At 37.6% G+C, this 26377-nt stretch overlaps 1 protein-coding gene across 6 annotated transcripts in view; it reads right to left on the bottom strand.

Moving 5' to 3' along the window:
• Positions 1-26377, bottom strand: part of DPY19L4 (dpy-19 like 4) — a 60683-nt gene that overhangs the window by 22375 nt on the left and 11931 nt on the right. For all 6 annotated transcript variants that reach the window (XM_020873149.2, XM_070477382.1, XM_070477383.1 and 3 more), the window contains 9 exons: positions 23353-23477; positions 20885-20975; positions 20494-20615; positions 20242-20387; positions 11620-11743; positions 7012-7146; positions 4363-4494; positions 4167-4265; positions 3550-3623 (listed from right to left, as the gene is read on the bottom strand). In XM_020873149.2, coding sequence (XP_020728808.1) covers positions 3550-3623; positions 4167-4265; positions 4363-4494; positions 7012-7146; positions 11620-11743; positions 20242-20387; positions 20494-20615; positions 20885-20975; positions 23353-23477 — 1048 coding nt within the window. The remainder of the gene's footprint in view (positions 1-3549; positions 3624-4166; positions 4266-4362; positions 4495-7011; positions 7147-11619; positions 11744-20241; positions 20388-20493; positions 20616-20884; positions 20976-23352; positions 23478-26377) is intronic.

Below are 26377 nucleotides of genomic sequence, written 5' to 3' on the forward strand. Positions count from 1 at the left end.
CATTTCTTTATTAACTTACGACAGCAAGGTCATACCCTTTACAAATGAAAATAATAGCATTAATAACCCTCCTCAACAAGCTGCCCTAATAAATTTAAAATTACTACTTTTTTATGATATAGCAATATGACAATATATACAGTCCAATATATATATAGGACTCAATATAGTTTTAAGGTAGTTTTACTTTCTATTTTTACCTGGAAGAAAACAAAAAATTCAGCTGTGTAGCCTCAACCAGCACAGTCCAATATAATATTCACTAGTTACATGTAGCTATCAGCACATGCAATGTGGCAAGTGGAAATATTCTTAGGGCACAAAATATACACTGGACTTCAAAGATAAAAACAGCTGAAAAAGGGAATTTTAAAAATACAAAATATATCTCAGTAATTTTATATTGTTTACACATTAATTAAATTGTTTCTTTTTACTTTTTTTTTAATGTGACTACTAAAAAATTATGTATGAGACTAAAGTTACATTGTTATTGGACACTCTTGTTTTATATTAGACAATCCTATCAGATAAACTGCTTTTTTTTAACCCACACTAAATATAACCAAGACTCCTAGTTATAAGTAGATTTATCGGCATTCTCACTCCCAAACCATCTTTAACTTCCATTTAATCCTTAAATTCCCAGCCCTGGGGAAAGAAATAAGTGAAAAAGTGATGTTCAGGAGTGCTCATGGAGGGACCAAGAATGCTTCACAAATCACCGGGTTTAAACTAAAACTAAAGTTTCTCAATGTGCCAAACGGCAATAAAACTGTATCAAAGAGGCTGTCATTGAAATCTTTGTACCCAGGACAAATGCATCTTGTTTTTAAATACGCCTATTAAACCTACTAATTCTTTAAGGTCTAATTCAAATTCCCAATTTAATAATGATCTTCTTTCCATAATCCTAATCTCAATCTTTCCTTCCCCATATTCCCATGGCACTTTAATTATCACTTTATTATAGTGCTTAATGCAATCCGCTATGTGCCAGATTGGCTTCCCAGGTGGCACTGGTGATAAAGAACCCACCTGCCAATGCAGGAGACTAAGAGACACTGTTTGATCCCTGAGTCAGGAAGATCCCCTGGAGAAGGAAATGGCAACCTACTCCAGTGTTCTTGCCTGGGGAATCCCATGGACAGAGGAGCCTGGGGGGCTACAGTTCATGGGGTCACAAGGAGTCAGACACGACTGAAGCAACTTAGCATCCATGTGTCAGACTGTAGACATTTTTGTATCCCAAAGAGTACCTGGCCCAGTATCTTGCATATTAAATAACTATTAACAATTCTTTAGTGATTCTTAAAAGTTTCTCTCAACAGAAATGCTTCCTGAAATCCTGATGAACATTACAAACCCTGATATCCAACTGGTACATCTGAATATAAGGCACTTAACAATCTGTATGACCTATATGCCATTAATTGTATAAAAACTATCTAATGAGCTGGCAATATCCTTAAGGACAAGGACTAAGCTTTAATATTAAAATACCGAGTGTACTACCTTGTGAAGCAAATCCAGTACCTAACATGCAGAACAAAGGAGCACTATACAAGATCAACTAAGAAACACTGAACAAAAGCAGCCCTTAATGCCAGGTTCATTCTAGAATCTTCCAAAGTGACAGAGGAAGTCAGTGAAAAGGCCAGTCGATTATGGAGGTCTACAACCAACTCTTACTAGTTGCCTGCTGAGTCTCAGGCCTACAAATACACCTTAAAAAGACATGGTCCCTAGCTTTATGAAGCACAAAGCCTCTTAAAGGATTCTTTTATCTTAGTAGATAGATATGATTCATGCTTCAGAAGACTTCTCTAGTGTTTAAGCCACGTAAAATGCTTGGTCAACTGATACATCACAACATGAAATTTTATGCATGGTATCTAAAATCCCAGGTAATCGCAGCAAACAATGATAAGGTTCTAGGGTCTACTTATGAACTAGAGAAGTCTTCCTGACTCAGGGATCGAAAAGATCCCCTGGAGAATATTTACCTATACATTTCGATAGATTACATGGAATTTTAGATACTGTGCATGAAGTTTCATATTGTGATGTATTAGTCAACCAAGTGTTGGACATGGATTAAACACTACAGAAGTCTTTTGAAGCGTAAATCATATCTATCTAGCAAGATAAAAGAATCCTTAAAGAGGCTGTGTGCTTCATAAAGCTAGGGACCATATCTTTATAGGGTGTATTTGGGTTTTTTTTGTTTTTTTTTTTTAATAAGGTGTATTTGTAGGCCTGAAACTCAGCAGGCAACTAGTAAAAGCTGGTTGTAGACCTCCATAATTGCCTGGCCTTTTCACTGACTTCCTCTGTAACCTTGGAAGACTCTAGAATGAACCTGGCATTAAGTGCTTCCTTGGTAGCTCAGTTGGCAAAGAACCTGCCTGCAGTGCAGGAGACCCAGGTTTGATCCCTGGGTCAGGAAGACTCCCTGGAGAAGGAAATGGCAAACCATTCCTGTATCCTTGCCTGGAAACTCCCATGGACAGAAGAGCCTGATGGGCCGCAGCTCACAGGTTGCAAAGAGTTAGGCACGACTGAGCAACTAACACTGTGATAGGTAAATATATGTTTTCTGCTATGAAAATGAATTCTATTAGTATATAAAATCATTTCTTTCATTTTAGATTTAAAAAAATGCACTTAACCAACAAACAAAAGTACACTATTTTTGAATTTTAAAAAGTCAGGTTCTGGTCCAATCCACTATTATGACCAAAGATGAGAGTCTTTGCTATGAAATAAATATCTTACTGACCACCTCATTTTTATGTCCATACCCTGTTTTTATTGAGGCACAGATGTGTAATATGCCATGAGCCTTTTTTACTTGAACTATAGCTGACTTCATCCCCTTTTTCTGGCTGCACTGGGTCTGCGTTGCTTTGTGTGGTTGATCTCTAGTTGCGTGAGCAGGGACTACTCTGTGCGGTCTTCTCACTGGGGGTGCTTCTCTCATTTCGGAGCACAGGCTCCAGGTGTGAGGGCTTCAGCAGCTGCAGCATATAGGCTCAGGAGTCGTAGCTCACGGGTTCCAGAGTGCAGGCTCAGTAGCTGTGGCAGGTGGGCTTAGCTGCTCTGCAACATGTGGGATCTTCCTGGGCCAGGGATCAAACCCTGGCAGGCAAATTCCTATCCACTGTGCCACCAAGGAAATCCCCATGTTCTTTTAAATATCAGCATTTTGCTGGTTAGAGGTTATAATTTCCTAGGTTCTTTATTCATTTTAAATCTTTAGTTTATTCTGACCTTAGGTTGTATCATCCTTCCTCATTAAGGGAGAAAGTGACCTAACATGCTGTGATGCTACTGAGGTTTAAGTACACCTAATTTTAAAAGATCTAAATGAGGTATTTTTTAAAATAAGAAAAGTATGAATGTCATATTTCTTCTAGCTATTATAATACCCCAGATTATTTTCTGAGTGGTATGTAATTAGGTGCATACAACCTCCTTTGATTATTTCTGCTCTTTATCTTATTAAGTAGTATAGAGTTAGGTAAACTTACATAATCCAAAACTTACTTAGTCATATTTAGTCCAAATTTTACTTCAAGGAACTTCAGCATATGTCCATTTTCTTTGTGTGGGACAAACATCTGGAGGATAAAAACACTAGTTAGAACTATTAGTTGTAGAACTATTAGTTATGCTTATAGCAATATGCTTTTGTCCAATACTAGAACTAGAAAACAAAGCAAGATTATGAAACAAAAAATGTGAATTAAAAATGCAAGGTATAACTATGAAGCAAGGAGATTTACTGGCACAAGTCAATCACATTATCTTATAGTTAAGCATAAAAGTATAATGGGGTAGTAAGAAAATTTTAACCTTTTCCCACCTAGCATAAACAACTTACCCACTCTTTTGAATGTCTTTTACTCATCTGAATTTATTCTACATATTACTTAATGCTAATTGGGGTAATGATGACATTTTAAATGAAAAATAAAGTAGAATTTTTTAAAGTATATCTAGAAAAAATTCAGAATCCTATTTTCCCACCTAATACACTAGGTATGATTACTGTTCAGCTAACAATATTACTGTATAAACTCTACTGTTATCCCATTATTCTCATTAAAATTAAATTATTCAAATTGCTCTACTACATGAATCTCCAACACAGAGTTACTCACCTTCATTATAATATTCAGTGTCACTGTCAGAGTACACACCAAGTAAACACTGATCACTTTCATTATTTTAGCCACAAAAGTTCCTCTCTTCACATTCAGCTATGGGAAGGAGGAACCATATGAACAAATAAGTGAGATTTTAAAAAGATTAACAATTTAAAAATTCACCCCAAGAATGATAGTCAATTCTACTTACCTGAAGGCACTTAGCAAGCATTAAGGCTACTACTAAACTTAATAAAGGAGACACCAATAAAGCTGAATTCTCAAACTGCAGTAAATATCCCAGAAAGAGAGAAAATATATAGATTTTATAAACTTCATGAACCTGTTGGGACAAAAATGAGAACAAAATTAATTTTATTGTACATTTTTTCACTAGATAAAATTTGACTACAATTATAAAGTAAATGCTCTACTATAATTTTGGACAGTATTGTACAACCATTCAACTTGTATTTTTAATGGAATGGAATATAGGTAATTTATCACTTTCTTTTTAGAAAGAACTCTCCAGAAACAAAGTAAAAAGCATCGAAACCATGGATGTCTAAATCAGACTAGAAAAACCATCTTTAATCCCAGGCTCTGACTTCATTTCACTTAGTTTGTCTTGTCCACCTGAGCAACGTGAAGCTATGTAAGTAAAAAGTCATAATCTTTAGCAGTAGTTCCCAAAACCTACCCAAGGAAAATATATTGCCATGAAATACAGCACCAGAGAAAAGTATTTTTGCACTTGGTCCATTTAACAATGACATTAAGAAAGTTAAATTTAATTTCCTAATAGAAGACCTCCTAGTTCTTCTAGAAAGTTACGTCTTACTAGGTTTCTTTTCTAAACTTCAATAGTATAACTTAATCTACCATAAAATAGATTCCTTTTATTGAATAGAGAGGGGAGAATTAAGATGAAATATAGACATTAGTTGGCCGGGGGCGGGGAGTGGGGGGGGGGGGCGGCATCAAAAGGTAGAGTGATGTTAAAAAAAAAACCAGAAAGAAAAAACATCCCTAAAAGGCCAGAGCAATTTTTTAAAAAGATACCTCACTGTTGGGAGACTGACACAATCACAAGGAGAGGGCTCTATTGATCTTCTGGGTGCTAGTAATATCCTATTTTTTCATTTTGGTTGCTGGTTCTCTTAGTCCAAACCTATGTCTCTATCCCAGATTCATAATGTTGGGGCCAACCTCTATCTATAATCTACATTTCTGCTCTCCCATTTGGCTCCCTATTAAGCTCTTCCAATCTGTGTTCCTGAGAGGTAAGGTTGGAGGACAGAGCAGGGATGTATTCCTTCCTGCAGCCTGCAGTTCCTGGGTGGATCACCTTAGCAAGGCTTCTTCACTCCAACGGAGTAATTCTTTCCTGTAACAGCAGTTGCATGCAGCTGCAGTTTTCTTAAGCTTCAAGAATCAGCTTTGTCATGTCTTCTTACCCCAGAGACCATGGGATCAGCTGGCCAGAGTACCATTCTCAGAAGTCTGGGTCCCATTTCCAGAGAGCCCTTCTTTCCAGTACAGAGATACCAGCAAAGTGGAGCAGTGGCTCTTTATCAGAGGTCTATTTCAGCTCCATGGGGGTCCCCCCTCTAAGCTTCGAAGTTTCAATAATTCCCAGTTCTTCCACAGCTTCTAGGGTGGTAGCTGCTTCCTGAAGCTTTACCTCTGTAATACTTTTAGGTACTTATTACCCTTTCACTTAACAAGTTAACAACTTTATACTTGGTTAATGATTATTTAAATAACCTAATTACCAGGATTCTGGACCAAGTGGAAGAAAAAGGATGAGCATGAATATTCCCAAATTTCTAGATAAGACAATATATTACATACTCAATAAATGTTTGTAAGTAAGGAAAAGGAAGATAACAAGGCAAAAAGATAAAAAGATAAAGAAACTGAATGTCTATGGGAGACTACTGCTGACAGGAGTATAAATCAATATAACTATTCTGGGGAAAGGCTTGGTATCTCTAGTTAGATTGAATATGCACTTATTCTTTGACTTCTAATTCCACTATGAGGTATATATTCTAGAAAAATCTGAGCCAGGTGACATGTATATGAATGCTTATAGCAGCACTGGTCATATGAACAATAAACTGGAAAAAAGCTTAAATGTTATTTAGCAGCAGAATACATTAGTAAATAAAAATGAATGAAATATAACTGTATATCACCATGGATGAATCTCAAAAGCAAATCAGGCAAAAGTAAACAATACATTATCATTTAACAATGTATTTTTAGGAATACATAGATAGGTGGTAAAAAAACATAAAGAAAAAGAAGGAAAGGCTTAACAAAATTCAGGACAGTTAGCCTCTGTTGGAGAGGAGTAGGATACGACTGGGAGAAAGTGGCTTCCTGGGTACTGAAATGCTCCAATTCTTGGCCTGGGTGTTCAATCACTCATATTTTTTCTATACACTATATGTGTGCTCAGTTGCTCAGTCATGTCCAACTCTTTGTGACCCCACGGGCTGGATACTCAGCCCATGGGATATAGATAGCATACACAGACTCTTTTGCACATGTCCTATATTTCACTTTTTTTTCTTTTTTAAGAAACAGGGAAGATGGAGAAATGGCTAGAAATAAAAGAGGAAGCACAGGGGTGACTCTGGTTAAACAGCCCATGCTTAAGGAAATTTCAAAGTGCTTCTAAAAGGACTAGGGAAGAATGAGTTTAACAACCTTTTGAGTAGAAGTATAAATCAGAGCCTATTAAAGTATTTCAAAATAAGTTTAAAAGCTAAATGGTTTTTATACAATCCTATAAATACTAGATTTAAAATTCTGCAGATTTAAAATCATAGTTTTGAAATGCCATTAATACCTTGTCACTCTGCTCCAGTGAAAAACTATCTAGCAAGAAGAGAGATATTGCTTGAAGAAACAAGAGATAGTGGCTGTACTCCCACACCATCATAAAGGTGTAAGTTGAAGCACTCATCAACAAGTAGCAAAACCTCTAGGGAAAACAAAAAAAAGAAACTAAGTATTAACAGCTTTGTTACTAAACAAACCCATCAAGTTGTTACCTGAACTTCTGTGGCTGTTACTGGTTCCATTTTAAAGCAACTCTTAAAACTGTTTTAAAAATCAGGTAATTATTATTAATTCCTTACATAAACAGTAAGATCTTAAATCAAACACTCTACAAAGAAATCAGCCACTTGCCCTTCAATGTTCGGCACAATATTGAGAACCTCAAGAGAACAAAAAAAAGGAAGAAAATTCAGTAAATTTTTCTTTCATTCTGAGATAAAGTAGTATTTTTAAATGGTGGCTTTTACTAGACTTGACTGCTGGGTGGTCAATACTACTGATTCAGGTTGATTCAGGTGCAAATCTTCTTTCAATTAAAACACACACACACACACACACACACACACACACACACAAAGATGTGTATGTATAGAGTGAATTCCAGGGAAAGCAAACATAATGGAAGGACAGTTTATATATATATACACACACACACACATATATATGTATCTAGTTGGTTTCTAAATTTTAGTGAAGAATTCATACAAAATTGGGCTTTACAGGTGACTGGGTGGTAAAGAATCCACCTGCCAATGCAGAAGATACAGTTTCAATCCCTGGGCCAGGAAGTTTCCCTGGAGAAGGAAATGGCAACCCACTCCAGTATTCTTGCCTGGAGAATCCCACAGAGAGGAGCCTGGCAGGCAGGGCTACAGTCAATGGGGTCACAAAGAATATGACACAGCTACTAAAGAGCAATAACACAAAATATTCCATATAACTGAATTTTAATCTTTATCTTCCTCCTCACCTTGATTGATTACTTAGTAGTAACACAATTGTAACTTTTTTTGCTCTTAGCAACTACACAGGTTATTCTTCAAATATTTTTTGGTGAGATATTTCAAATACCTTTTAGAAAAAGGTACCTCAGACATCACAGTAATTTTGCTTTTGCTTCTTTCAATTATTAGAACATCTCCAAGATTCCCAGCTTTTCTATTCACTTTAATTCTCTCCTGAAGAGACTGCTCAAAATCGGCAGCACCCAAGATTCCATCTTCTGCAGGGTTCATATAGTGAAGTGAAAGTCATTCAGTCGTGTCTGACTCTTTGCGACCCCATGGACTATATAGTCCATGAAATTCTCCAGGCCAGAATATTGGAGTGGGTAGCTGTTCCCTTCTCCAGGGGATCTTCCCAACCCAAGGACTGAACCCAGGTCTCCCGCATTGCAGGCGGCTTCTTTACCAACTGAGCTACGAGGGAAGCTCTACAGGGTGGGTATAGTCGCGAGTAATCTTCAGGACCTGCTTCTTTCTTTGCTCCCCCCATACCACCGGCTTTTTCACGGGCATCATGGCAGCAGAAAGTGCATTTTGTTTTCTTAAAAAACAGTTTTAAGCTGAAGGGTTAAGAATACACCACAGTAAAACCTTGCTCTTTTTTAACCCATATTTTTATACAATCCTTAATATTGCTACCACTTTAATATTTGAATTGATACTTTGCTCTTGTTGTGTATTGCTGAGTACCAGATATGTCAGTTGCTTAGTCGTGTCTAACTCTTTGTGACCTTATAGACTGTAGCCCACCAGGTTCCTCTGTCCATGGCATTCCCCAGGCAAGAACACTGGAGTGGTTTGCCATTTCCTCCTCCAGCAGATCTTCCCATCTCAGAGATCAAACTCGGGTCTCCTGCCCTGCAGGGTGGACTCTATCATCTGGTCCACCCAGGACCAGACGAATGGTTAAAGCCAAGTGAAGTCGCTCAGTCCTGTCTGACTCTTTTCGACCCCATGGACAGTAGCCTACCAGGCTCCTTTGTCCATGGGATTTTCCAGGCAAGAATACTGGAGTGGGTGGGTTGCCATTTCCTTCTCGAAGAGATCTTTCCAACCCAGGGATTGAACCCGGGTCCCCCACATTGTAGGCAGATACCTTACCGTCTGAGCCACCAGGGAAGTGGTTACAAATAATCAAATAACTGCTAAACATAATTTACTTCCTTTATCTTAACATTGAGAGGAAAAAAATGAAAAGAGGATGGAAGAGGAGGAGTGAGAAACTCATGGAATACTTTCAAAATACAGAAAAATAACTGTGCTTAAATAAAAAAAGAGAAAAAAATGTAAACAAAAATAGGAGTATAAGCTTTTCTTAGATCCCTTCAAAAAGCACCAGGTCTTTGGTAAACAATAGTGTATCTATCCATTTACACTGACTGACTTTTTTACCATCTGTATAATGTACATCTATTTATTACTTTTTACATGTATGTATTTTATTATTCCTATATAGAACAGTGCATTTCGGCTGCACTGGGTCCCCGCGGCCTCTGCGCAGGCCGCCCCCGTGTGCAGCGAGCCGGGGCTGCTCGAGAGCTACAGCGCACAGGCGTCTCTTCGGGGTGGTCCCCCCTCTTGCAGCACGGGCTTAGCTGCCCCACACCGTGTGGAATCTTCCTGGACCAGGGATTGAACCCGTATCCTCTGCCTTGGCAGGTGGACTCTTAACCACTCTTAACCAGGGAAGTCTTCTTTTAAATAAAAAAAAATTTTTTTTTAAAGTACTAGAAAGAATACATAACATGGCAATGAAACAAAGATATTCAGAAAGATATAGAATGTGGTATAGAAGGGAAAAAATAAGTTAACACTTTATTCTACCTCTTCTGAAACTCCTTCTAAAATAATAATTTTATTTTTTAAAGAAACTTTAGACATGGGCTATTTCTTAAAATTTTTGTTTATCAGTAATGCAATTCCTGATGATTTTTAAAAATTTTTATTGACTTTTTGGCTGCACTGGGTCTTTGTGGCTGTGTATGGGCTTTCTCTGGTTTCAGAGAACAGGGGCTGCTCTTCCTTGCGGCGTCTCGGCATCTCATCGGAGTCGTTTCTCTTGTTGCAGCATTCAGATTCTCAGGTGCACAGGCCTGGTTGTTCCAAGGCACGTGGGATCTTTCTGGACCAAGGATCAAACCCGCGTCCCTTGCTTGGCAGGCAGATTCTTAACCACTAGACCACCAGGGAAGCCCTGATGTCGACTATTTTTAAAGTCTTTTATTGAATTTGTTACAATATTGCTTGTGTTTTATATTTTCATTTTTTTGGCTGCAAAGCATGTGGGATCTTAGCTCCCGGACCAGGGATTGAACCCATACACCCTGCCTTGGAAGGTGAAGTCTAAACTACTGCACCACCAGGGAAGTCCCAGAAGAATGATTTTATTAAAAATCATTTTATCTTTGATAGGGAACTCCCTGCAGTCTAATCGTTAGGACTGCACTTCTACTAAAGAAGGCACAGGTTTGATCCCCGGTTAGGGAACCTAAGATGCCTCGAGGCCTGGCCAAAAAAAACCAAGCATATCTTTTTTTGTGGCAACAAAATTTTCACTTTAATTCAAAATAATGGTAAATACAAAGAAGCTTAGGCAGTTCATTTTGCTGTGTTACACTTTTATACAAAAACTGAAGAAGTATTCTTCCCTAGGAGAAGGCTGCACGATCTAACAAGAAAACACTCAATTAAAGACTTTTTATTGTAGAAAATATTCCTCCTCAGAAAGGTCTTTTTTTTTTTCCTACTCAGAAAGGTCTTTACACAAACCCAGCAAAAGAAAAATTACAAATCTCAAATGTGTTATTATTTTAGATAAAAAAGGAAATTCTAGTACTATCAAAAATGAAATAAAGTTTGCTATGCTCAGGACATCTGACATCCCTGAAAGAATAGAGTATTTTTCAGAGATTTCACAAAGGAACCATGAGTGAATCCTATTTCCTAGCCAACCAGGTCCCCGTAGTCAGTCCCTTTTTCAGGGTGAGAATTCTTAATCCAAGACAGGCAGACAGACTGTCAAAAGATTACTACACTAAAGTCAATTTCAATGTAATCGGTTGCCTTTTATAATCATATTTATTTTATGCATTTAAAATCATTATTCTGAGATGGAGTCTCTAAGCTTCATCTGATTCCTGAAAGGGTTTATGGCAGTAACAACAAAAGTTAAGAATCTAAACTACCCAGGACAGTCTCCTGAACCTTACCTATACCTCAGTCACAGAAAACGTAAGGGTAAACAAAATGTAAATGTAAACAAAATGTGCATTGCTACCACTGCTGTCACTTCTATCTTCATTAATATTCTTCAACTCATGATGATTAAAGGCCATGAATGTCCCAAAAGTGAGAGAAGTAGTAAAATAACAAGACATTCATTTTCATAATAAAATATTCTTCATATTTGTCAAGTAACTGCACTGAAATAAGGTAACATCTCCCTTCTCCTAAATATAATTGACTCCCAATCATACTACAGGAAAAGTTATAACAAGATTATCATGTAGTAACTAGGTTTCGCTGAATATAATTTTTCATATGAATAGCTTTAAAATTATATACCACATTTGCAATACATCAGAATTGTGACAAATAAATTTGCATCTTACCTCTCCATAAGAATTTAAGTTGCTTTTTAAATAGCCTGTAAGTGCAGCAACTTGGCATGCAAAATATGGTAGTGCCCAGTTTTCTCTTAAAGGAATGGAGTGTTCAATTCTTGTTGTATCTACCCTAAAATAAACCACAGATGAACAGCAAAAGAGCAAGACATTATATTTGTGTAACACTACACTTTTCAAGGCACTTTCACACACATCTCATTGTTCTCCATATCCTGTGAGGTAGGCATGGACAAAGCCACCATTACCTATACATCTTACAACAAATTCAGTGTTTCACTACTACCTTACCTCCCACCCGGGAAGACTCAGTGCTGCTGTGTCTGCTTGATGAATAGATGGGCCTTTGTGAGAAGTTACAAAAGGCATCTCTGCTCTGGGCAAGTACAGCCTCATGCTACAACACACAACTTGTTATGAGTACACTGGAGTTCAACCCCCATCTTCCCTTCCCTTTGAAAAGACATGGTTCTCCCTCTCTAGAGGGATATCTCTAGACATGGTTATCGCTCTAGACCACAGTGTGCACTATGGAATCAGCAGTTCTAATACTAACTCTTACGTAAAAGGAATAAGAAGCTCAGATAAGTGGTGACTTAATCAAGTCATACAGCTAGAAGATGACACAATTAGGATTACAATGTGTATCCTCTAATATCTACTTAATACTGCTTTCAATCAGCAGGTTATCCAGAATTAACATTGTAGTAGCCCTGTATATCATAGATTTAGAGAGCTTTGAAAATTTCCAGAATCACAAACAGAATGCTTTTGGAGGTGCCTCATAAGTTTCTCCTCCATCAATCTTCATTGAGTGTTATCTCCTATGCATGTCCTCTACCACAACAGACTCCCTTCTCAACAGTTAAATTCGGATCTCCATAAATTCAATGGCTACCCCCCCCCCCCACACACACACACACAAACACAATGGTGCTACTGCTTTAAAATACTTGATGAAAACTGCTGCATAATTCTCCTAATGGAGACAAACATGCTTGCATTTCTTCTGGCCCAATCAAACCACGGTACAGGGGCTTCCCTGGTGGCACGCGGTTGGGAACCCACCTGCCAAGGCAGCGGACAGGGGTTCAACCCCTGGTCCGGGAAGACCCCACGTGCTGCAGAGCAACTAAACCTGTGAGCCTCAGCGACTGGGCCAGGTGCCCTCGGGGCCCCAAGCAGCTGCTGAGCCTGTGGGCCTCAACGACTGGGCCCAAGTGCTCTCGGGGCCCCAAGCAGCTACTGAGCCTGTGGGCCTCAACGACTGGGCCAGGTGCTCTCGGGGCCCCAAGCAGCTACTGAGCCTGTGGGCCTCAACGACTGGGCCCAAGTGCTCTCGGGGCCCCAAGCAGCTGCTGAGCCTGTGAGCCTCAACGACTGGGCCCAAGTGCTCTCGGGGCCCCAAGCAGCTGCTGAGCCTGTGAGCCTCAACGACTGGGCCCAAGTGCTCTCGGGGCCCCAAGCAGCTGCTGAGCCTGTGGGCCTCAACGACTGGGCCAGGTGCTCTCGGGGCCCCAAGCAGCTACTGAGCCTGTGGGCTGCAACGACTGAAGCCCATGCGCCTAGAGCCTGTGCTCCGCACCTAGAGAAGCCACCACAACGAGAAGCCCGAGCACCGCAATGAAGAGGAGCCCCTCTAGACGCAACTAGAGAAAAGCCGCGCAAAGCAATGAAGACCCAGCACAGCCATAAATAGGGAAGTAAAATTATTATTTTTTAAATTGTGGTACAGGGGAACTCGCTGGCAGTCCAGTGGTTGGGACGCTGCAGCCTCACTGCCATGTGCGCAGGTTCAGTCCCTGGCTGGGGAACATCCTTTTAATGTGGCACAGCCATACAATAGGCTACTACTTAGCAATAAAAAGGCACAAACTATTGATACACTCAACATATGTCATTCTCAAAATGACTCTGCTGACTGGAAGAAAAAACAAAAAATTATATGCCGCATGACTCCATTTATATAAGATTCTAGAAACTGCAAACTAATTTACAGTGACAGAAAGCAAATCATCAGTTTCCTGAAGACAGTGGAACAGCGGTAGAGGTGGGATAAGAGGAACAAGGGAGAAATTACCAGATAGCACAACTAAACTCTGGGTGGTGATAACATTATATTGATTTTGTTGATGGTTTTACAAGTGTGTCTAAACATCTAAAATTATCAACTGGTACATTTTAAATATGTACAGTTTGTTCTATGTCAATTATACCTCAAAACTGCTAAAAAGTTTTAGAAAATAAACTGCATTCTATGAATACATATGTAATTGAAAATATATATATACACACATATTAAAAACATGAAGATCAAACGAAATACAAGCTGAAAAACACTTAATACAGTTTCTAGAACTTAGTAAACAGTATTAGGTCTTTCCTCTTTTATAACTCTGTATGATCTATTTTTACTTAACAATATATTATGAGCAGCCTTCTATAATATATACACCCATAAACTTCAAGAACATTGAAAGGTCATGGTACATACCTATACATGTTTATCATAACCTAACCAGTTCCTTCCTATCGTTATATACTTACCTTGTTTTTCACTTTACCTACAACAGTTTTTAAAAACAGGAACCAATGTTTTTGTATAGTGATTATTGGTCTCATTGTTTATGTTTAATTCTTTAACCCAATTGGAATTTATTTTATTGTGTATGCAGTAAGTATTTCTTCTCCAAATGTGATTGCTGCAATACCATTTGTGAATATCATGTATCTAAAGACCACCTATTCTCATACAATATTACTTCTGGAAATTTGTTGTGAAAGTTAGCTTTATAAAACAAAACAAGATATTCATATGTCATCAGTCAGCAAACAGGAAGGAGAGGATGTTGAGTCTCAAGTCAGGACTTTGCCAACCACTCTACCAGCCCAGAATTGGGAAGCTGAACCTGTAATCCTCATTTCCAAAGACTAACTACCCCTACCCAACGCACACATCAAACCTACAAAACTGTGCACCAGAAACACTGTCTGGGAAGGGATGAGGGAAACTTCTTAGTCACTGCAGCAAAAACTGAGTAACTCTGCCAGTTATTCTCTACATGAACAAGCCTCCTCACAGCCCCAGTCCTGAATGCCTGTGCTACCCAACGCTCTTCCCCACACCACCATGCCTGGTGGCTGTAAGAACCAGAAGGGTAACAATGGGATGTGACAAAATCCAGTGAGACTGACTTTTTCTCCCCAGTGGCAGAGTCGAGCAGAGAGCAGCACAAACCCGCAGTTCAAATAGTAACTACTTTCTTCAACTGGGCCTATGGATATATTCCCAGAGATCAGCCAACTCTGAGTTTTTGTGTTTTCATTTCAAATACATCATAGCATAAACATAACCTGAATCAACTGGATGACCACTTTGTAACCCATTATTGCCAAAAGATTTCAGGACTCACTTTCATGTTTGTTAACAATCCAATTGGTTACACAGTACTACTTTAATTGCCTTGGGTTAATCAGAAAAAAAACATGAGATGGTTTTCTTAACGCTAAGTGATGTATTGCCAAGTAAAAACAAAATGTACAGATCACTATGGTTAAAAAAAAAAAAGCTTTCATAATGGATAACAAGCAACATGAGATCTGAGTCATCTCACAGTACCCAGTTATGTAGGTTTGCCATACTCAAAAGAACCTAGTGGAGTGGTATATGTTATTCAGTCGTTAAGTCATGTCTGACTCTTTGTAACCCCATGGACCGTAGACTGCCAGGCTACTCTGTCCATGGGATTTCCCAGGCAAGAATACTGGCGTGAACTGTCATTTCTTTCTCCAGAGGATCTTCCTGACCCACAGATCAAACCCATGTCTCCTACATAAGCAGGCAGGTTCTTCACGACTGAGCCAGCAGGGAAGCCCCGGTACTATATACACGCTGAGTAGAAATTAGGCTTTAGCAAAATATAATTTTTCACATTAAAGTTTCTAGTTATTATTTTACTAGTAAGTTACTTCATTAGTAAATTGATTTCAATACTAGCATAAATGTTTTCAGCACAAGGAGCTTGAAAACATAGTTTTATGTTTTCTATTTAAGTAACATTATCATTCAAATTGGGCTTCCCATTGGTGCTAGTGATAAAGAACCCACCTGCCAATGCAGAAGACGCAGGTTCAATCCCTGGGTCGAGAAGATCCCCTAGAGGAGGGCATGGCAACCCACTCCAGTATTCTTGCCTGGAGAGTCCTACAGACAGAGGAGCCTGGCAGGCTGCAGTCTATGGGGTCACAGAGTTGGACACAAATGAAGCAACTGAGCACGCATGATTCAGATTATTTAAGTCAACACATGAAATCCATGATTATAAAGTTTCAAATATACATATGTGAAGTTTGAGAAACACTGACTTTTTTTTTTATTTGCTTTTGGCCGTGCTGGGTCTTCGTCTGCATGGGCTTTTCTCTAGTCATGGGGGTAGTGTCCAGTTGTGGTGTGTGGACTTTTCACTGCAGGGGCTTCTTTTTATTGCGGGGGCTCTAGAATGAACAGGCTTCAGTAGTTCCAGCAGGTGGGCTCACTAGCTGTGGCTCCCAGGCTCTGGAGCACAGGCTCAGCCGCTGTGGCCCATGGGCTTTGCTGCTCCACAGCACGTGGCATCTTCCTGGACCAGGGATGGAACCCATGTCTCCTGCACTGGTGGGTGGATTCTTTACCACTGAGCAAACAGGGAAGCTCACAAACTCTGATTTAGATCAGATGTGAAAAACAGCCTGGCATGTCTATGGATCATGTGTGAAAGCTGAAAAACACCTATGCAATATTAGTATCATTTCAAATAGCTATATGTTCTCTTGCATCGATGTATTATAGTTTACCTATTAGTTCCCTTATATTTAGGTTGTTTTCTAATCTTTCATTTTACTACAAATAATACTACTGAGGCAGTAGTATTAATACTACTGAGGCAGTGATATCTTCTCTTATTTTTAAAATTACTTTTTTGGATAAAATGAAATTCCTGGGGAAAACTGGAATCTAAAATTGAAAAACCTTATAATTCCACAAGTATCTGGAGTATACCGATATGATTATTATAGATCCAGCACCATGTATTACCACTGTTTCCTGTTAACTCCGCAACATGTGCATTCCTCGTATTTTACCTTTTATTAACCACCAATGTGTTTAGTAACCTTTTTTTGGCTAAAGATTAAACTTAATATAGACTTTTAATCAGAGATAATTTTTTTGCTCTTCAAATACAAAGTTGGGTCCACTGAAAGTGATTTTTTGGTATATTTGTAGATGAGAAGATCAGTAAGGGACCAAGAGCAATTTCTATATTGTTTATACATGAAGACTGGACACAGATTACCCCATTTTGGTGATAAGACTATTCAGAGGGAATCATCTTACTTCCCCCCACTACGTTATACACAGTGCTATTTCCTGAAATTTTCTTGAATTCTCTAGTATGCCTACATCCTTCAATTTGAACAAACAGGAGCTACTTTACTATCCTGCTTTCTAATTCTAATATTAAGGAACACAAAATGTCAATAATAACACAATTAATACTCATAATACAATGGAATAACTAATATCTTTTTATACTTTTCCAGGCAATCATATATAAACCAGAACTGATGAATAAAAAAGATGGCATATTTTTTCTTGGCATTAAAATATATTTTGCCATATAAAATATATACCAATCTGGGACCTCCCTGGTGGTCCAGTGGTTAAGACTCTCTGCTTCCACTGCAGGGGATGTGGGTTTAATCTCTGGTCAGGGAACTAAGATCCCAAAGCCACGTAACATGTGGCCAAAAAAACAAAAGAAAAATATATACCAAAAAATAAACAACCCAAAACAAACATATAAAGAAAAACTACTTGCTAAGAATTTCTAAATTGCTAAAAGATACATTTTAACAGAATATATCAGATTAATTTTTCTACCTAACTCCTGTTCCAGCCACCCAGGATATACTGTGTCATTAAACAAGGCAACTTAATAAGGCAACTGAATTATAATAAGGCAATTTTGTTACAATTCTCACTAAGATCTTTAAAATATTTTATTTGACAGGGAGTCTTATTTATTTTTTAATGCTGTTATTTTTACATGGAAAAGTTGCCTGGTCTCTCTCTTTGAACTTCTGATGAAGAAAGATCTAGGGATTAAATGAAATTAGTATTAAAGCCAGCCTCCAACATGGTTCAGAAAAGCCCCTGCCTCCTGGGTCGGGAAGATCCCCTGGAGAAGGAAATGGCAACATTCTCCAGTATTCTTGCCTGGCAAATCCCATGGACAGAGGAGCCTGGCAGGCTGCAGTCCATGGTGTCGCAAGAGTCAGACACAACTTAGTGACTAAACAGCAACCCGGTATTAACAACCCATGTAGCCACTTCCCACTTTGTGCCATGGTAAGTCTATATGACCAACAGAATATGGCAGAACAATGTTCTATCATTTCTGAGGTTAGGTTATAAAATATATCTGGCTTCCACTACGACACATTCACTCCAGCCTTTCTTGCATCATTCACCTTAAACCAAGCTGTGAGCAGCACTCTGCAGAGGTCCACATGATGAGAAACTAAGGCCTTCAAGACAATACCCAGTGAGGAACTGAGGCTTCCTGCAAAAGCCACATGAGTGAAGAGGAAAAACGGGCCAGGCCGCTCAGACCTTCAGATGACTATAGCCCCATCCAATTACTGACTCAATCTCACATGAAACCCTGAGCCAGAACCACCCAGATAAGCCACTCTGGATTCCTGACCCCCAGAAATGGTGAGACAGAATGTCTGCTGTTCTAAGTTAAGTTTGGGGCTGATCTATTATACATCAGATAGTCTACAAAGCAATCCTTTTAGAAGGTCTCTATTTTAAATAATTGTTGTTTTGTTGCTAAGTTGTGTCCAACTATTCAATTCTTTTGCAACGCCAAGGACTATAGCCCACCAGGCTCCTCTGTCCATGGGATTTCCCAGGCAAGGATACTGTCATGGGTTACCATTTCCTTCTCCAGGGGATCTTCCTGACCCAGAGATCAAACCCCCGACTCCAGCATTAGTAGGTGGGTTCTTACTACTGAGCCACCAGGAAAGCCCCCCATCCCTGTACTTTAAAAAAAACATACCTGACTCATAAAAGCTGGCAAGCTATACTTGAAACTTCTAAGGAAGTTTGTTTTGTTTTCTTTTTGACTATGCTGGGTTTTCATTGCTGCGCGGGCTTTCTCTAGCTGTGGTGAGCAGGGGCCGCTCTCTACTTGTGGTGCACGGGCTTCCCACTGCAGTAGCTTCCTTGTGGTGGAGCATGGACACACGGGCTCACCAGTGTCAGCTCCTGGCCCAGAGCACAAACTCGGTAGCTGCAGTGCAAGGGATTAGCTGCTCAGCAGCATGTGGGATCTTCCCAGATCAGGGATCAAACCATGTCTCCTGCATTGGTAGACAGATTCTTTACCACTGAGCCACCAGGGAAGGCCCTAAGGAAGATTTTCTAAATCCCTTACATCAAATGTTGCCAGCATATGACCCTAAACAAAGCTCAGTTAGAAATATAGCCCTAAATCTGAATCTCAGTAACGTGGAAGTTATCATATTTTTCATTTGGCAGTTGCCAAAAGAAAATGTATAACAAAAGAAATGTCTCATATTCTAAAATTTAATCACATTAAGTGTTGTGGAGAGATAGTGCTGTGTAGAAGTACTTTTCAAAAGCAAAACAAGGATCATTGAAAAAACAAGTTTTTGACACTGACCAATGCCACAAAAACTTCAGCCCTCTAATTCAAAACAGCCCCATCCCCTTCTCTCTTTGTACTTCACTATTAAAGAAGTGGTACTCCTCTGATCACCAAAAGGAATAGATTTATTAATCTAAAGCACACATTAATCCAAATTAATGGATTTATTAATTTATAAAGTGGTTGGCTTAAAACTGATATAGCTGATGCATCTTCCTTCTTTTCATGAAGCTATGTCATCAATTTTTTTTAATCAATTTTAAATAAATGAGGAAAGATGAAGTGTATCCATGTACGCCAATGTTGCTATGTTTGGGAAAAAAGAGAGGCAGAGGTGAGTGTTTTATTTTTCAGCTGTTGAGTGACAAATGACCACAAATGTAGTGGCTTGAAAGAACACAAATTTATTAGCTCACAAACCCAGCACAGTATGACGAGATTGATTCTCTGTTCTCCTAAGGCTAAGGCTAAGGCTACTGTCTCCTAAGGCTAAAATCAAAGCAGCAACTGGGGCTGTAGTTCTCATCCAGGCCTTGCAGTCCTCCTACAAGCTCACTGGTTGTTGGCAGAATTCATTTCCTCCTCACTTCAATCCACCAACAAGGTACCAAATTCTTCTCACGTTTCAAGTATCTCTGACTTCCCTTCTCTACCAGCTACAGAAAGCTGCTCACTTTTAAGGGCTCACACGATTAGAACAGGCCCACCAGGTAATCATCCCACCTTAAGGTCAACTCTGCCATACAACATAACACAACCACAGGAATGATATCTCATATTCACAGGTAGGAATTAGGGGCATGGAAAGTTTGGAGGGGGGGAGCCATTTTTAGAACTCTGACTACCACAGTCACAAAAAGTTGTAAAGTTTCATTAAAAACACCTTTCTTACCTGTTAATAATGAACCATGCAACTGTTAGCATTCCTGCTAGCCAAGTTCCACTCATAAGCCAACTTGTAACAAATAAAGCAATAACATATATTCCTTGCAATCCAAAAACAATGCCAATATAGAAATATACTGGCTCAATAATCTCCTAATTGGGGAAAAAAAGAGGAGGAGACAATAGGATGACAGTATATAATTTTGAATATTCATAAATATGTGAGAAAATGAATATTAAAGTCAAAAGAGACACATACATTGCTACCAGTTGCCTGATATAAAACGCTGGCCATAAGTTCTGGATATAGAGACATTTGCTGAACTGCATTTATAGTCTTCAGAGATACAGTTTTGTTATTGTGCATCAGTTCGTACACACCTACAGTCAGAAACATTTTTCTCCAGGTTATTTATTCTGCTTTTATGAAAATTGAACATGTTATTCAGAGGTCATTAAATACTTTATAATCAAGAAGGATGTAAAAATATAATACTCTGTGCCTTCCTTTTCCAATTTTTAAATTAACTACATGAAAAGAACAATATCTATATTCTGAGACAAACCTCCACATTCAAGAGCTCCCACATAGAACAATGCTTTATTTTAGGAAAATACTGTTATTAAATATACAAATGTAGTTATCATACCTCTTTCAAATGAAGGTGCCTTTAACATATCTTTATAATAAGAGTAATAAATGGCACTATCACCCTGAAATGTGATTTCCCGTTCAAGCTCCTAAAAGAAAATTAAATGATTATTGAAATACTCAGGGACTTAAATTTCAACTGCTATCTTTTTCTCTCCTCATATTCCAAATTAATGTTATTTATTTATTCTTTTATCCAAAGACATATTTGAATTTTCCTTTAATCACTAGTGGCCATATTAATAAGGTTAAATTTTTCCATAATCTGGCAAGCACTTAAATGAAACACCTAAGGTTTAAACTGGATTGTAACTCATAAGTTATCTGCCTATTATATATAAGAAAAATCGAGAAGGAAAACCCAAAGTATTATCATAGGAGCACAAGAATGGTATGGCAGGTAATAAAAAATGATAGCTGAGGTGTCACAAGTCCATAATAAAAATATAAGTTTAAGAAGAAAGTATTATTTTTCTATTGCTATTCCATTTCCCTATGTATCCAGAAAAGCAAGCCTATAATTAGGGATTTAGAAGAGCAGCAGATAACTAATCTGTGATTTTCAAATGAACTTCCAGAAAAGTAAATAAATCTTAAAATTCCTAAACTGGGCTATAACAAACCAAGAATATAGATATTCAAAAACACTGAAATCTGTGCTTTTCATGCTGAATCAAACTTTCACAAATCAATAATTTTTTAAAATGAAACAGTTATTTTCACACATGATTTTATCATAACTTGATAAAATTGTACCATATCATTTGTATGATACAAACGATATCAGAGCAGTTTCCCCAAAGTTTGATCAATAGAACTTATTAAGATTAAAGGGGTGTTATCTATAAAGAGTTCTGTAGTTAAATAAGCTGTGTAAAGGTTAGATTAAAGAAAGTTAAATGAATTTCTTAATTGCAAGACTCTTCAGAATTTAGGTAATCATTATGCAATGTGAATCTCATATAGTCTTTTCTAGATTTGTCTGACCAGATCTAGAGCCCTTTTTTTGAGCCCCTTTTTTCTCATTTAGAGTTTACTAGTTTAAATAAATTTCCTGAAAATCATTTTTTATGAATGGATACAGGATTTTCTTTTTACAGTTTCAAAGATGTAAACTCTTAATCACTGCTTCTCAAATTAAATGTGCATATAAATTCCTAAAGATCTTATTCAAACACAGATTCTGATTCTAAAGTGTGGCCTGAGAATACGCAACTCTGAAAAAGCGCCCAGATGATGCCAATACCCCTGATTCATCACAATGCTCTGGAAAACAAAGTTCTTCATGAATGTCTTCTAGATTACCAAACCTTTGTTGTTCTCAATTCTGCCTACATAACAGAATCATGTGGAAAGACTCTGTGCAATATTGACCCCAGATACTCCCTCTGCTTCACCTAAGAATCTGTGAGTTAGTTTTTAAATCATCCCAGATGAATCTACAGCACATCCAGTGTTGAGAACTACTATTTTCAAGGAAAAACAGGCTATGCAAAAGTCTTGGTCAAATCAACACAGATGAGTAACTATTCACAGTTAAATGTTCAGGTGTTGTTAGATAAACCAATGTCTGAAAAACATATAGTCAGCTTGACTATTTGCTCAAAAATAAGAACACCAACAAAGAGTTTTTCCTAAAACAAAAACAAAAAATCTTTAAAGTCAAGTAGCAACACTGTGAACTTTGCCAGTGCATACTACAGATATATGTGACTGCAAAGATAAGTCTGAAAACAAACTTATTCAAAGGCCAAATGAATTATGAATATAACCACAGCAAACATCTGTGGGTTACACATGATTTAAAACCAAACATGAAACATACTAATATGAGGCAACATTTTAATAAATACCATTATGTCTGCTAATCATTTTCAGCACCTCCAGACATTCTAATCATGTAATCCAAAAGTTAAAATACTTTGATGCTGAAACATCCACAGAATATTTCATAAATGTAAACTACCAAAACTACTAAGAAGCTGACTAGACTTTATAACATTCCACTGTCAACAAAAGTTCCTGATAAATTTGCTGTGTGACTCAGGGAACAGGGGCTCTGTGACAGGTTGAAGGGTGGGATGTGGAGGGAGATGGGAGGGAGGGGACATGGGTGTACCTATGGCTGATTCTTGTTGCTGTATGACAGAAAACAACAAAATTCCGTAAAGCAATTATCCTTTAATTAAAAAAAATTTTTAAGTCCCTGATAAATCAATTGCATGAAGAAAAGCACCCTCATTGTTTCTATTCTATGACCTTGAAATACAATCTATTATACCTTTCAGGTTGATACCATGACTCAAAATAGCTTCTATACCATTTTGTTCCTAATGGCTTATAGCCACAACATAAGAAAACACCTGTCATATTACCATGTGCTTTTATGTTTTGGCTCCCTGGAAAACACATTTTTAACATTAGTATTAAATATTGAAGCATATGCTCAAAATTCTTTATTCTTACCTGCCTGTTGGAAAACCAGAATTTCCGTTCATGATACGCTGATAAATAGAGAGCATACATCATACCACTAGTAACCGCTGCAAGACAGCCAATGAATATCTTTGCAAAGCGCTGAAATAATATATCTGAAAAGGCATATTAAAAGTAATCAGTGATGGATGACATTTATATGTATGCAATTCTATTAAAAAGAAAAAGTAATCAAAGGTAGTATGCATCCTTGACATGGTTTGACAGAAATGGCATTCTAACTCTGTGGTCTTCCTACCCAAAATACATAATCCCAGTCTAGTCACTAGAAAAACAGCAGTCAAATTCCAATAGAGGGGTATCCTACAATAAACCTGGTCAGTACTCTGCCAAACTGTCAAGGTCATCAAAAATAAGGGAAGTCTGAGAAATTGTCACAGCCAAGAAAAGTCTATGGAGACGTTATAACTACAAGTAATGTAGTATCCTGGATGTGATCCCTTATTTTTTTAACAGAAAAGGACATTAGATGAACACTAAAGAAAGTATGGGCTTTAGTTAAAAAAATAATGTATTGAGGGCTTCCCAGGTGGCGCAGCGGTAAAGAATCCACCTGCCGACGCAAGAGAGGCGGGTTGGATCCCTTGGCTGGGAATATCTCTTAGAAGAGGAAATGGCAACCCATTCCAGTATTCTTGCCTGGGAAATCTCATGGACAGAAGAGCCTGGTGGGTTACAGCCCATGGGGTAGCAGAGAGTCAGACATGACTGAGCAACTGAGCACACAAGATAGTATATGGAGTATTCTATCAACTACTTAAAAAAAAAAAATGTATCTAAAGCGACTGAAAGCAACAATACTCTAATAAAATTAATAATATGTATTATGGATGCTAAAACAAAAATAATGTATCAATAAAATCGTTCATTATTTGTAGTAAATGAACCATACTAATATAAAATGTTACTAATAGGGAAAATTCTTACCAGGGGATGTGCAAGATAGGAACTCTTACTATACTATCTACTCAATTCTTCTATAAATTAAAAATAGTTTTTAAAATTAAAGTCTATCAGGGTAGAGTGGATACATATATATTATATATATTATGGATATACATAATATACAATGGATTCATGTATATTATGGCTGAATTCCTTCAGTTTCCACCTGACTATCACAATATTGTTTGTTAATTGGCTATAGTCTAATACAAAAGAAAAAGTTTAAAAAAATAAATAAAATAAAAGTCTATCAATTTAAAAAAAGGAATAAAAGAAATGTACTACCAAATATCTAGAGAAAAAAATACAAGTTCATTTAGAATTACTATTATTTTTTTTTCCTTATCAAGTAATTTTTTATTGAGGAATACTTCACACACTACAAATTATAGCTCTTCAAATCATACAAGATAATGACTGTTGATGATTATATATTTAAAACATCATACACAACTGTTACATATATATATATATGTAAATACTTCTTGTCAAAAGCATAGAACACATTTGAATTTTCTACACACAGGATGATTGAGCCCTTCTACAGCTATTAAGATTCAGTATAATAATAATAAATACCATATGATTTCACCTATTATGTGTTATCTAAAAAAACCAAATAAACACATAAAGCAGAAAGAGTCAAGTACAGAGAACAAAAAGGTGGTTGCCAGACAGCAGAGAGGTGGGGAGATGAAGAAATAGGTGAAGAGGATTATGACGTACAAACTTCTAGCTGCAAAATAAATGAATCACAGGTATGAAATGCACAGTGTGGGGACTATAGTCGATGATTATATAGCTTTTTAAATGAACTTTTAATTTTACTTTGGAATATAGGCAATTAACAATGCTTTGACGGTTTCAGGTACACAGCAAAGCAACTCAGCCATACACATACGTGGAGCTGCCCTTCCCCAGACCCTCCGCCCCCCTTCAGGCTCCCACCTAACACTGAGCAGCGTTCCCAGTGATCTGCAGCAGGTCTTTGCTGGTTATCCATCTTAAACACAGCAGTGTGTACACATCAATCTCAAACTCGCTAACAGTTCCTCCCTGTGACAGAATACATCTTTGTATGGTAACAGACAGCAAGGTGACTTACGGTGGTCATCATTTAGAAATCCATAGAAATATCGATTCACTATGTTGTTTAACAGGAACTAACATAGTGTTGTAGGTCAATTATACCTCAAAAACAAACTCAGAGAGAAAAAGATCAGGCTTGAGGTGACAGGTGGGGAAGAGGGAACTGAATGAACGCAGTCAAAATGTACAAACTTCCACCTATAAGATAAGTAAGTACTAGGGAGGCAATGTACTCCTAGTACTTATGGTAAATGTAAGTACTTATGTACTATATGGTAAATATAATTAATACTGCTATGTTATATATGAAAGCTGTTAAGAGAGTAAAGCTTAAGAGTTCTTAAGGAAAAAAAATTTTTATATTTAATTCTGTAATTTCTATTCTTTAATTCTATATCTAATGAACTTTTGTGATAATTATTCTATGATCTATGCAAGTTAAATCATTATGCCTGTACAGTGCTGTATATCAATCATGTCTCAATAAAACTATGGGGGGAAAAAAAGATTCAGTAAATTAAGCCCAGGCCTCAAGGTCCAATGCCCAGTGTTATGTTACTCAATGATTGCCAGGTTTGTAAAAACAAACCTGTTGACTTATTAATTTAGCTAAACTAAAACTTCAGCTTAATAAATTATTTAATAAATACTGGTATGCATAGCACATATTTCCTGGTGATTCAGTGGTTAGGACTCTGTTTTCCCAGTCAGGGAACCAAGATCCCCCAAGTTATTTGACTTGACCAAAGATGAAAATAAATATATAAATAAATATTTTAAAAACAGAATCAGCACGACACAAATATTTTACAATTACTGTTTCCAATAGCAAATAGAAAGCATTTGCCCTGGCACAAAGCTCAGAGACCAGTAAATAATAGTTATTTTTATTGGGCTACAAAAGCTTATTTGCAAAAATATATAAGATAGATAGTTAAAGCAGTGTTGATACAATGTAACC

The sequence above is a fragment of the Odocoileus virginianus genome, chromosome 15 (genome assembly GCF_023699985.2).
Source record: "Odocoileus virginianus isolate 20LAN1187 ecotype Illinois chromosome 15, Ovbor_1.2, whole genome shotgun sequence".
NCBI lineage: Eukaryota > Metazoa > Chordata > Mammalia > Artiodactyla > Cervidae > Odocoileus > Odocoileus virginianus.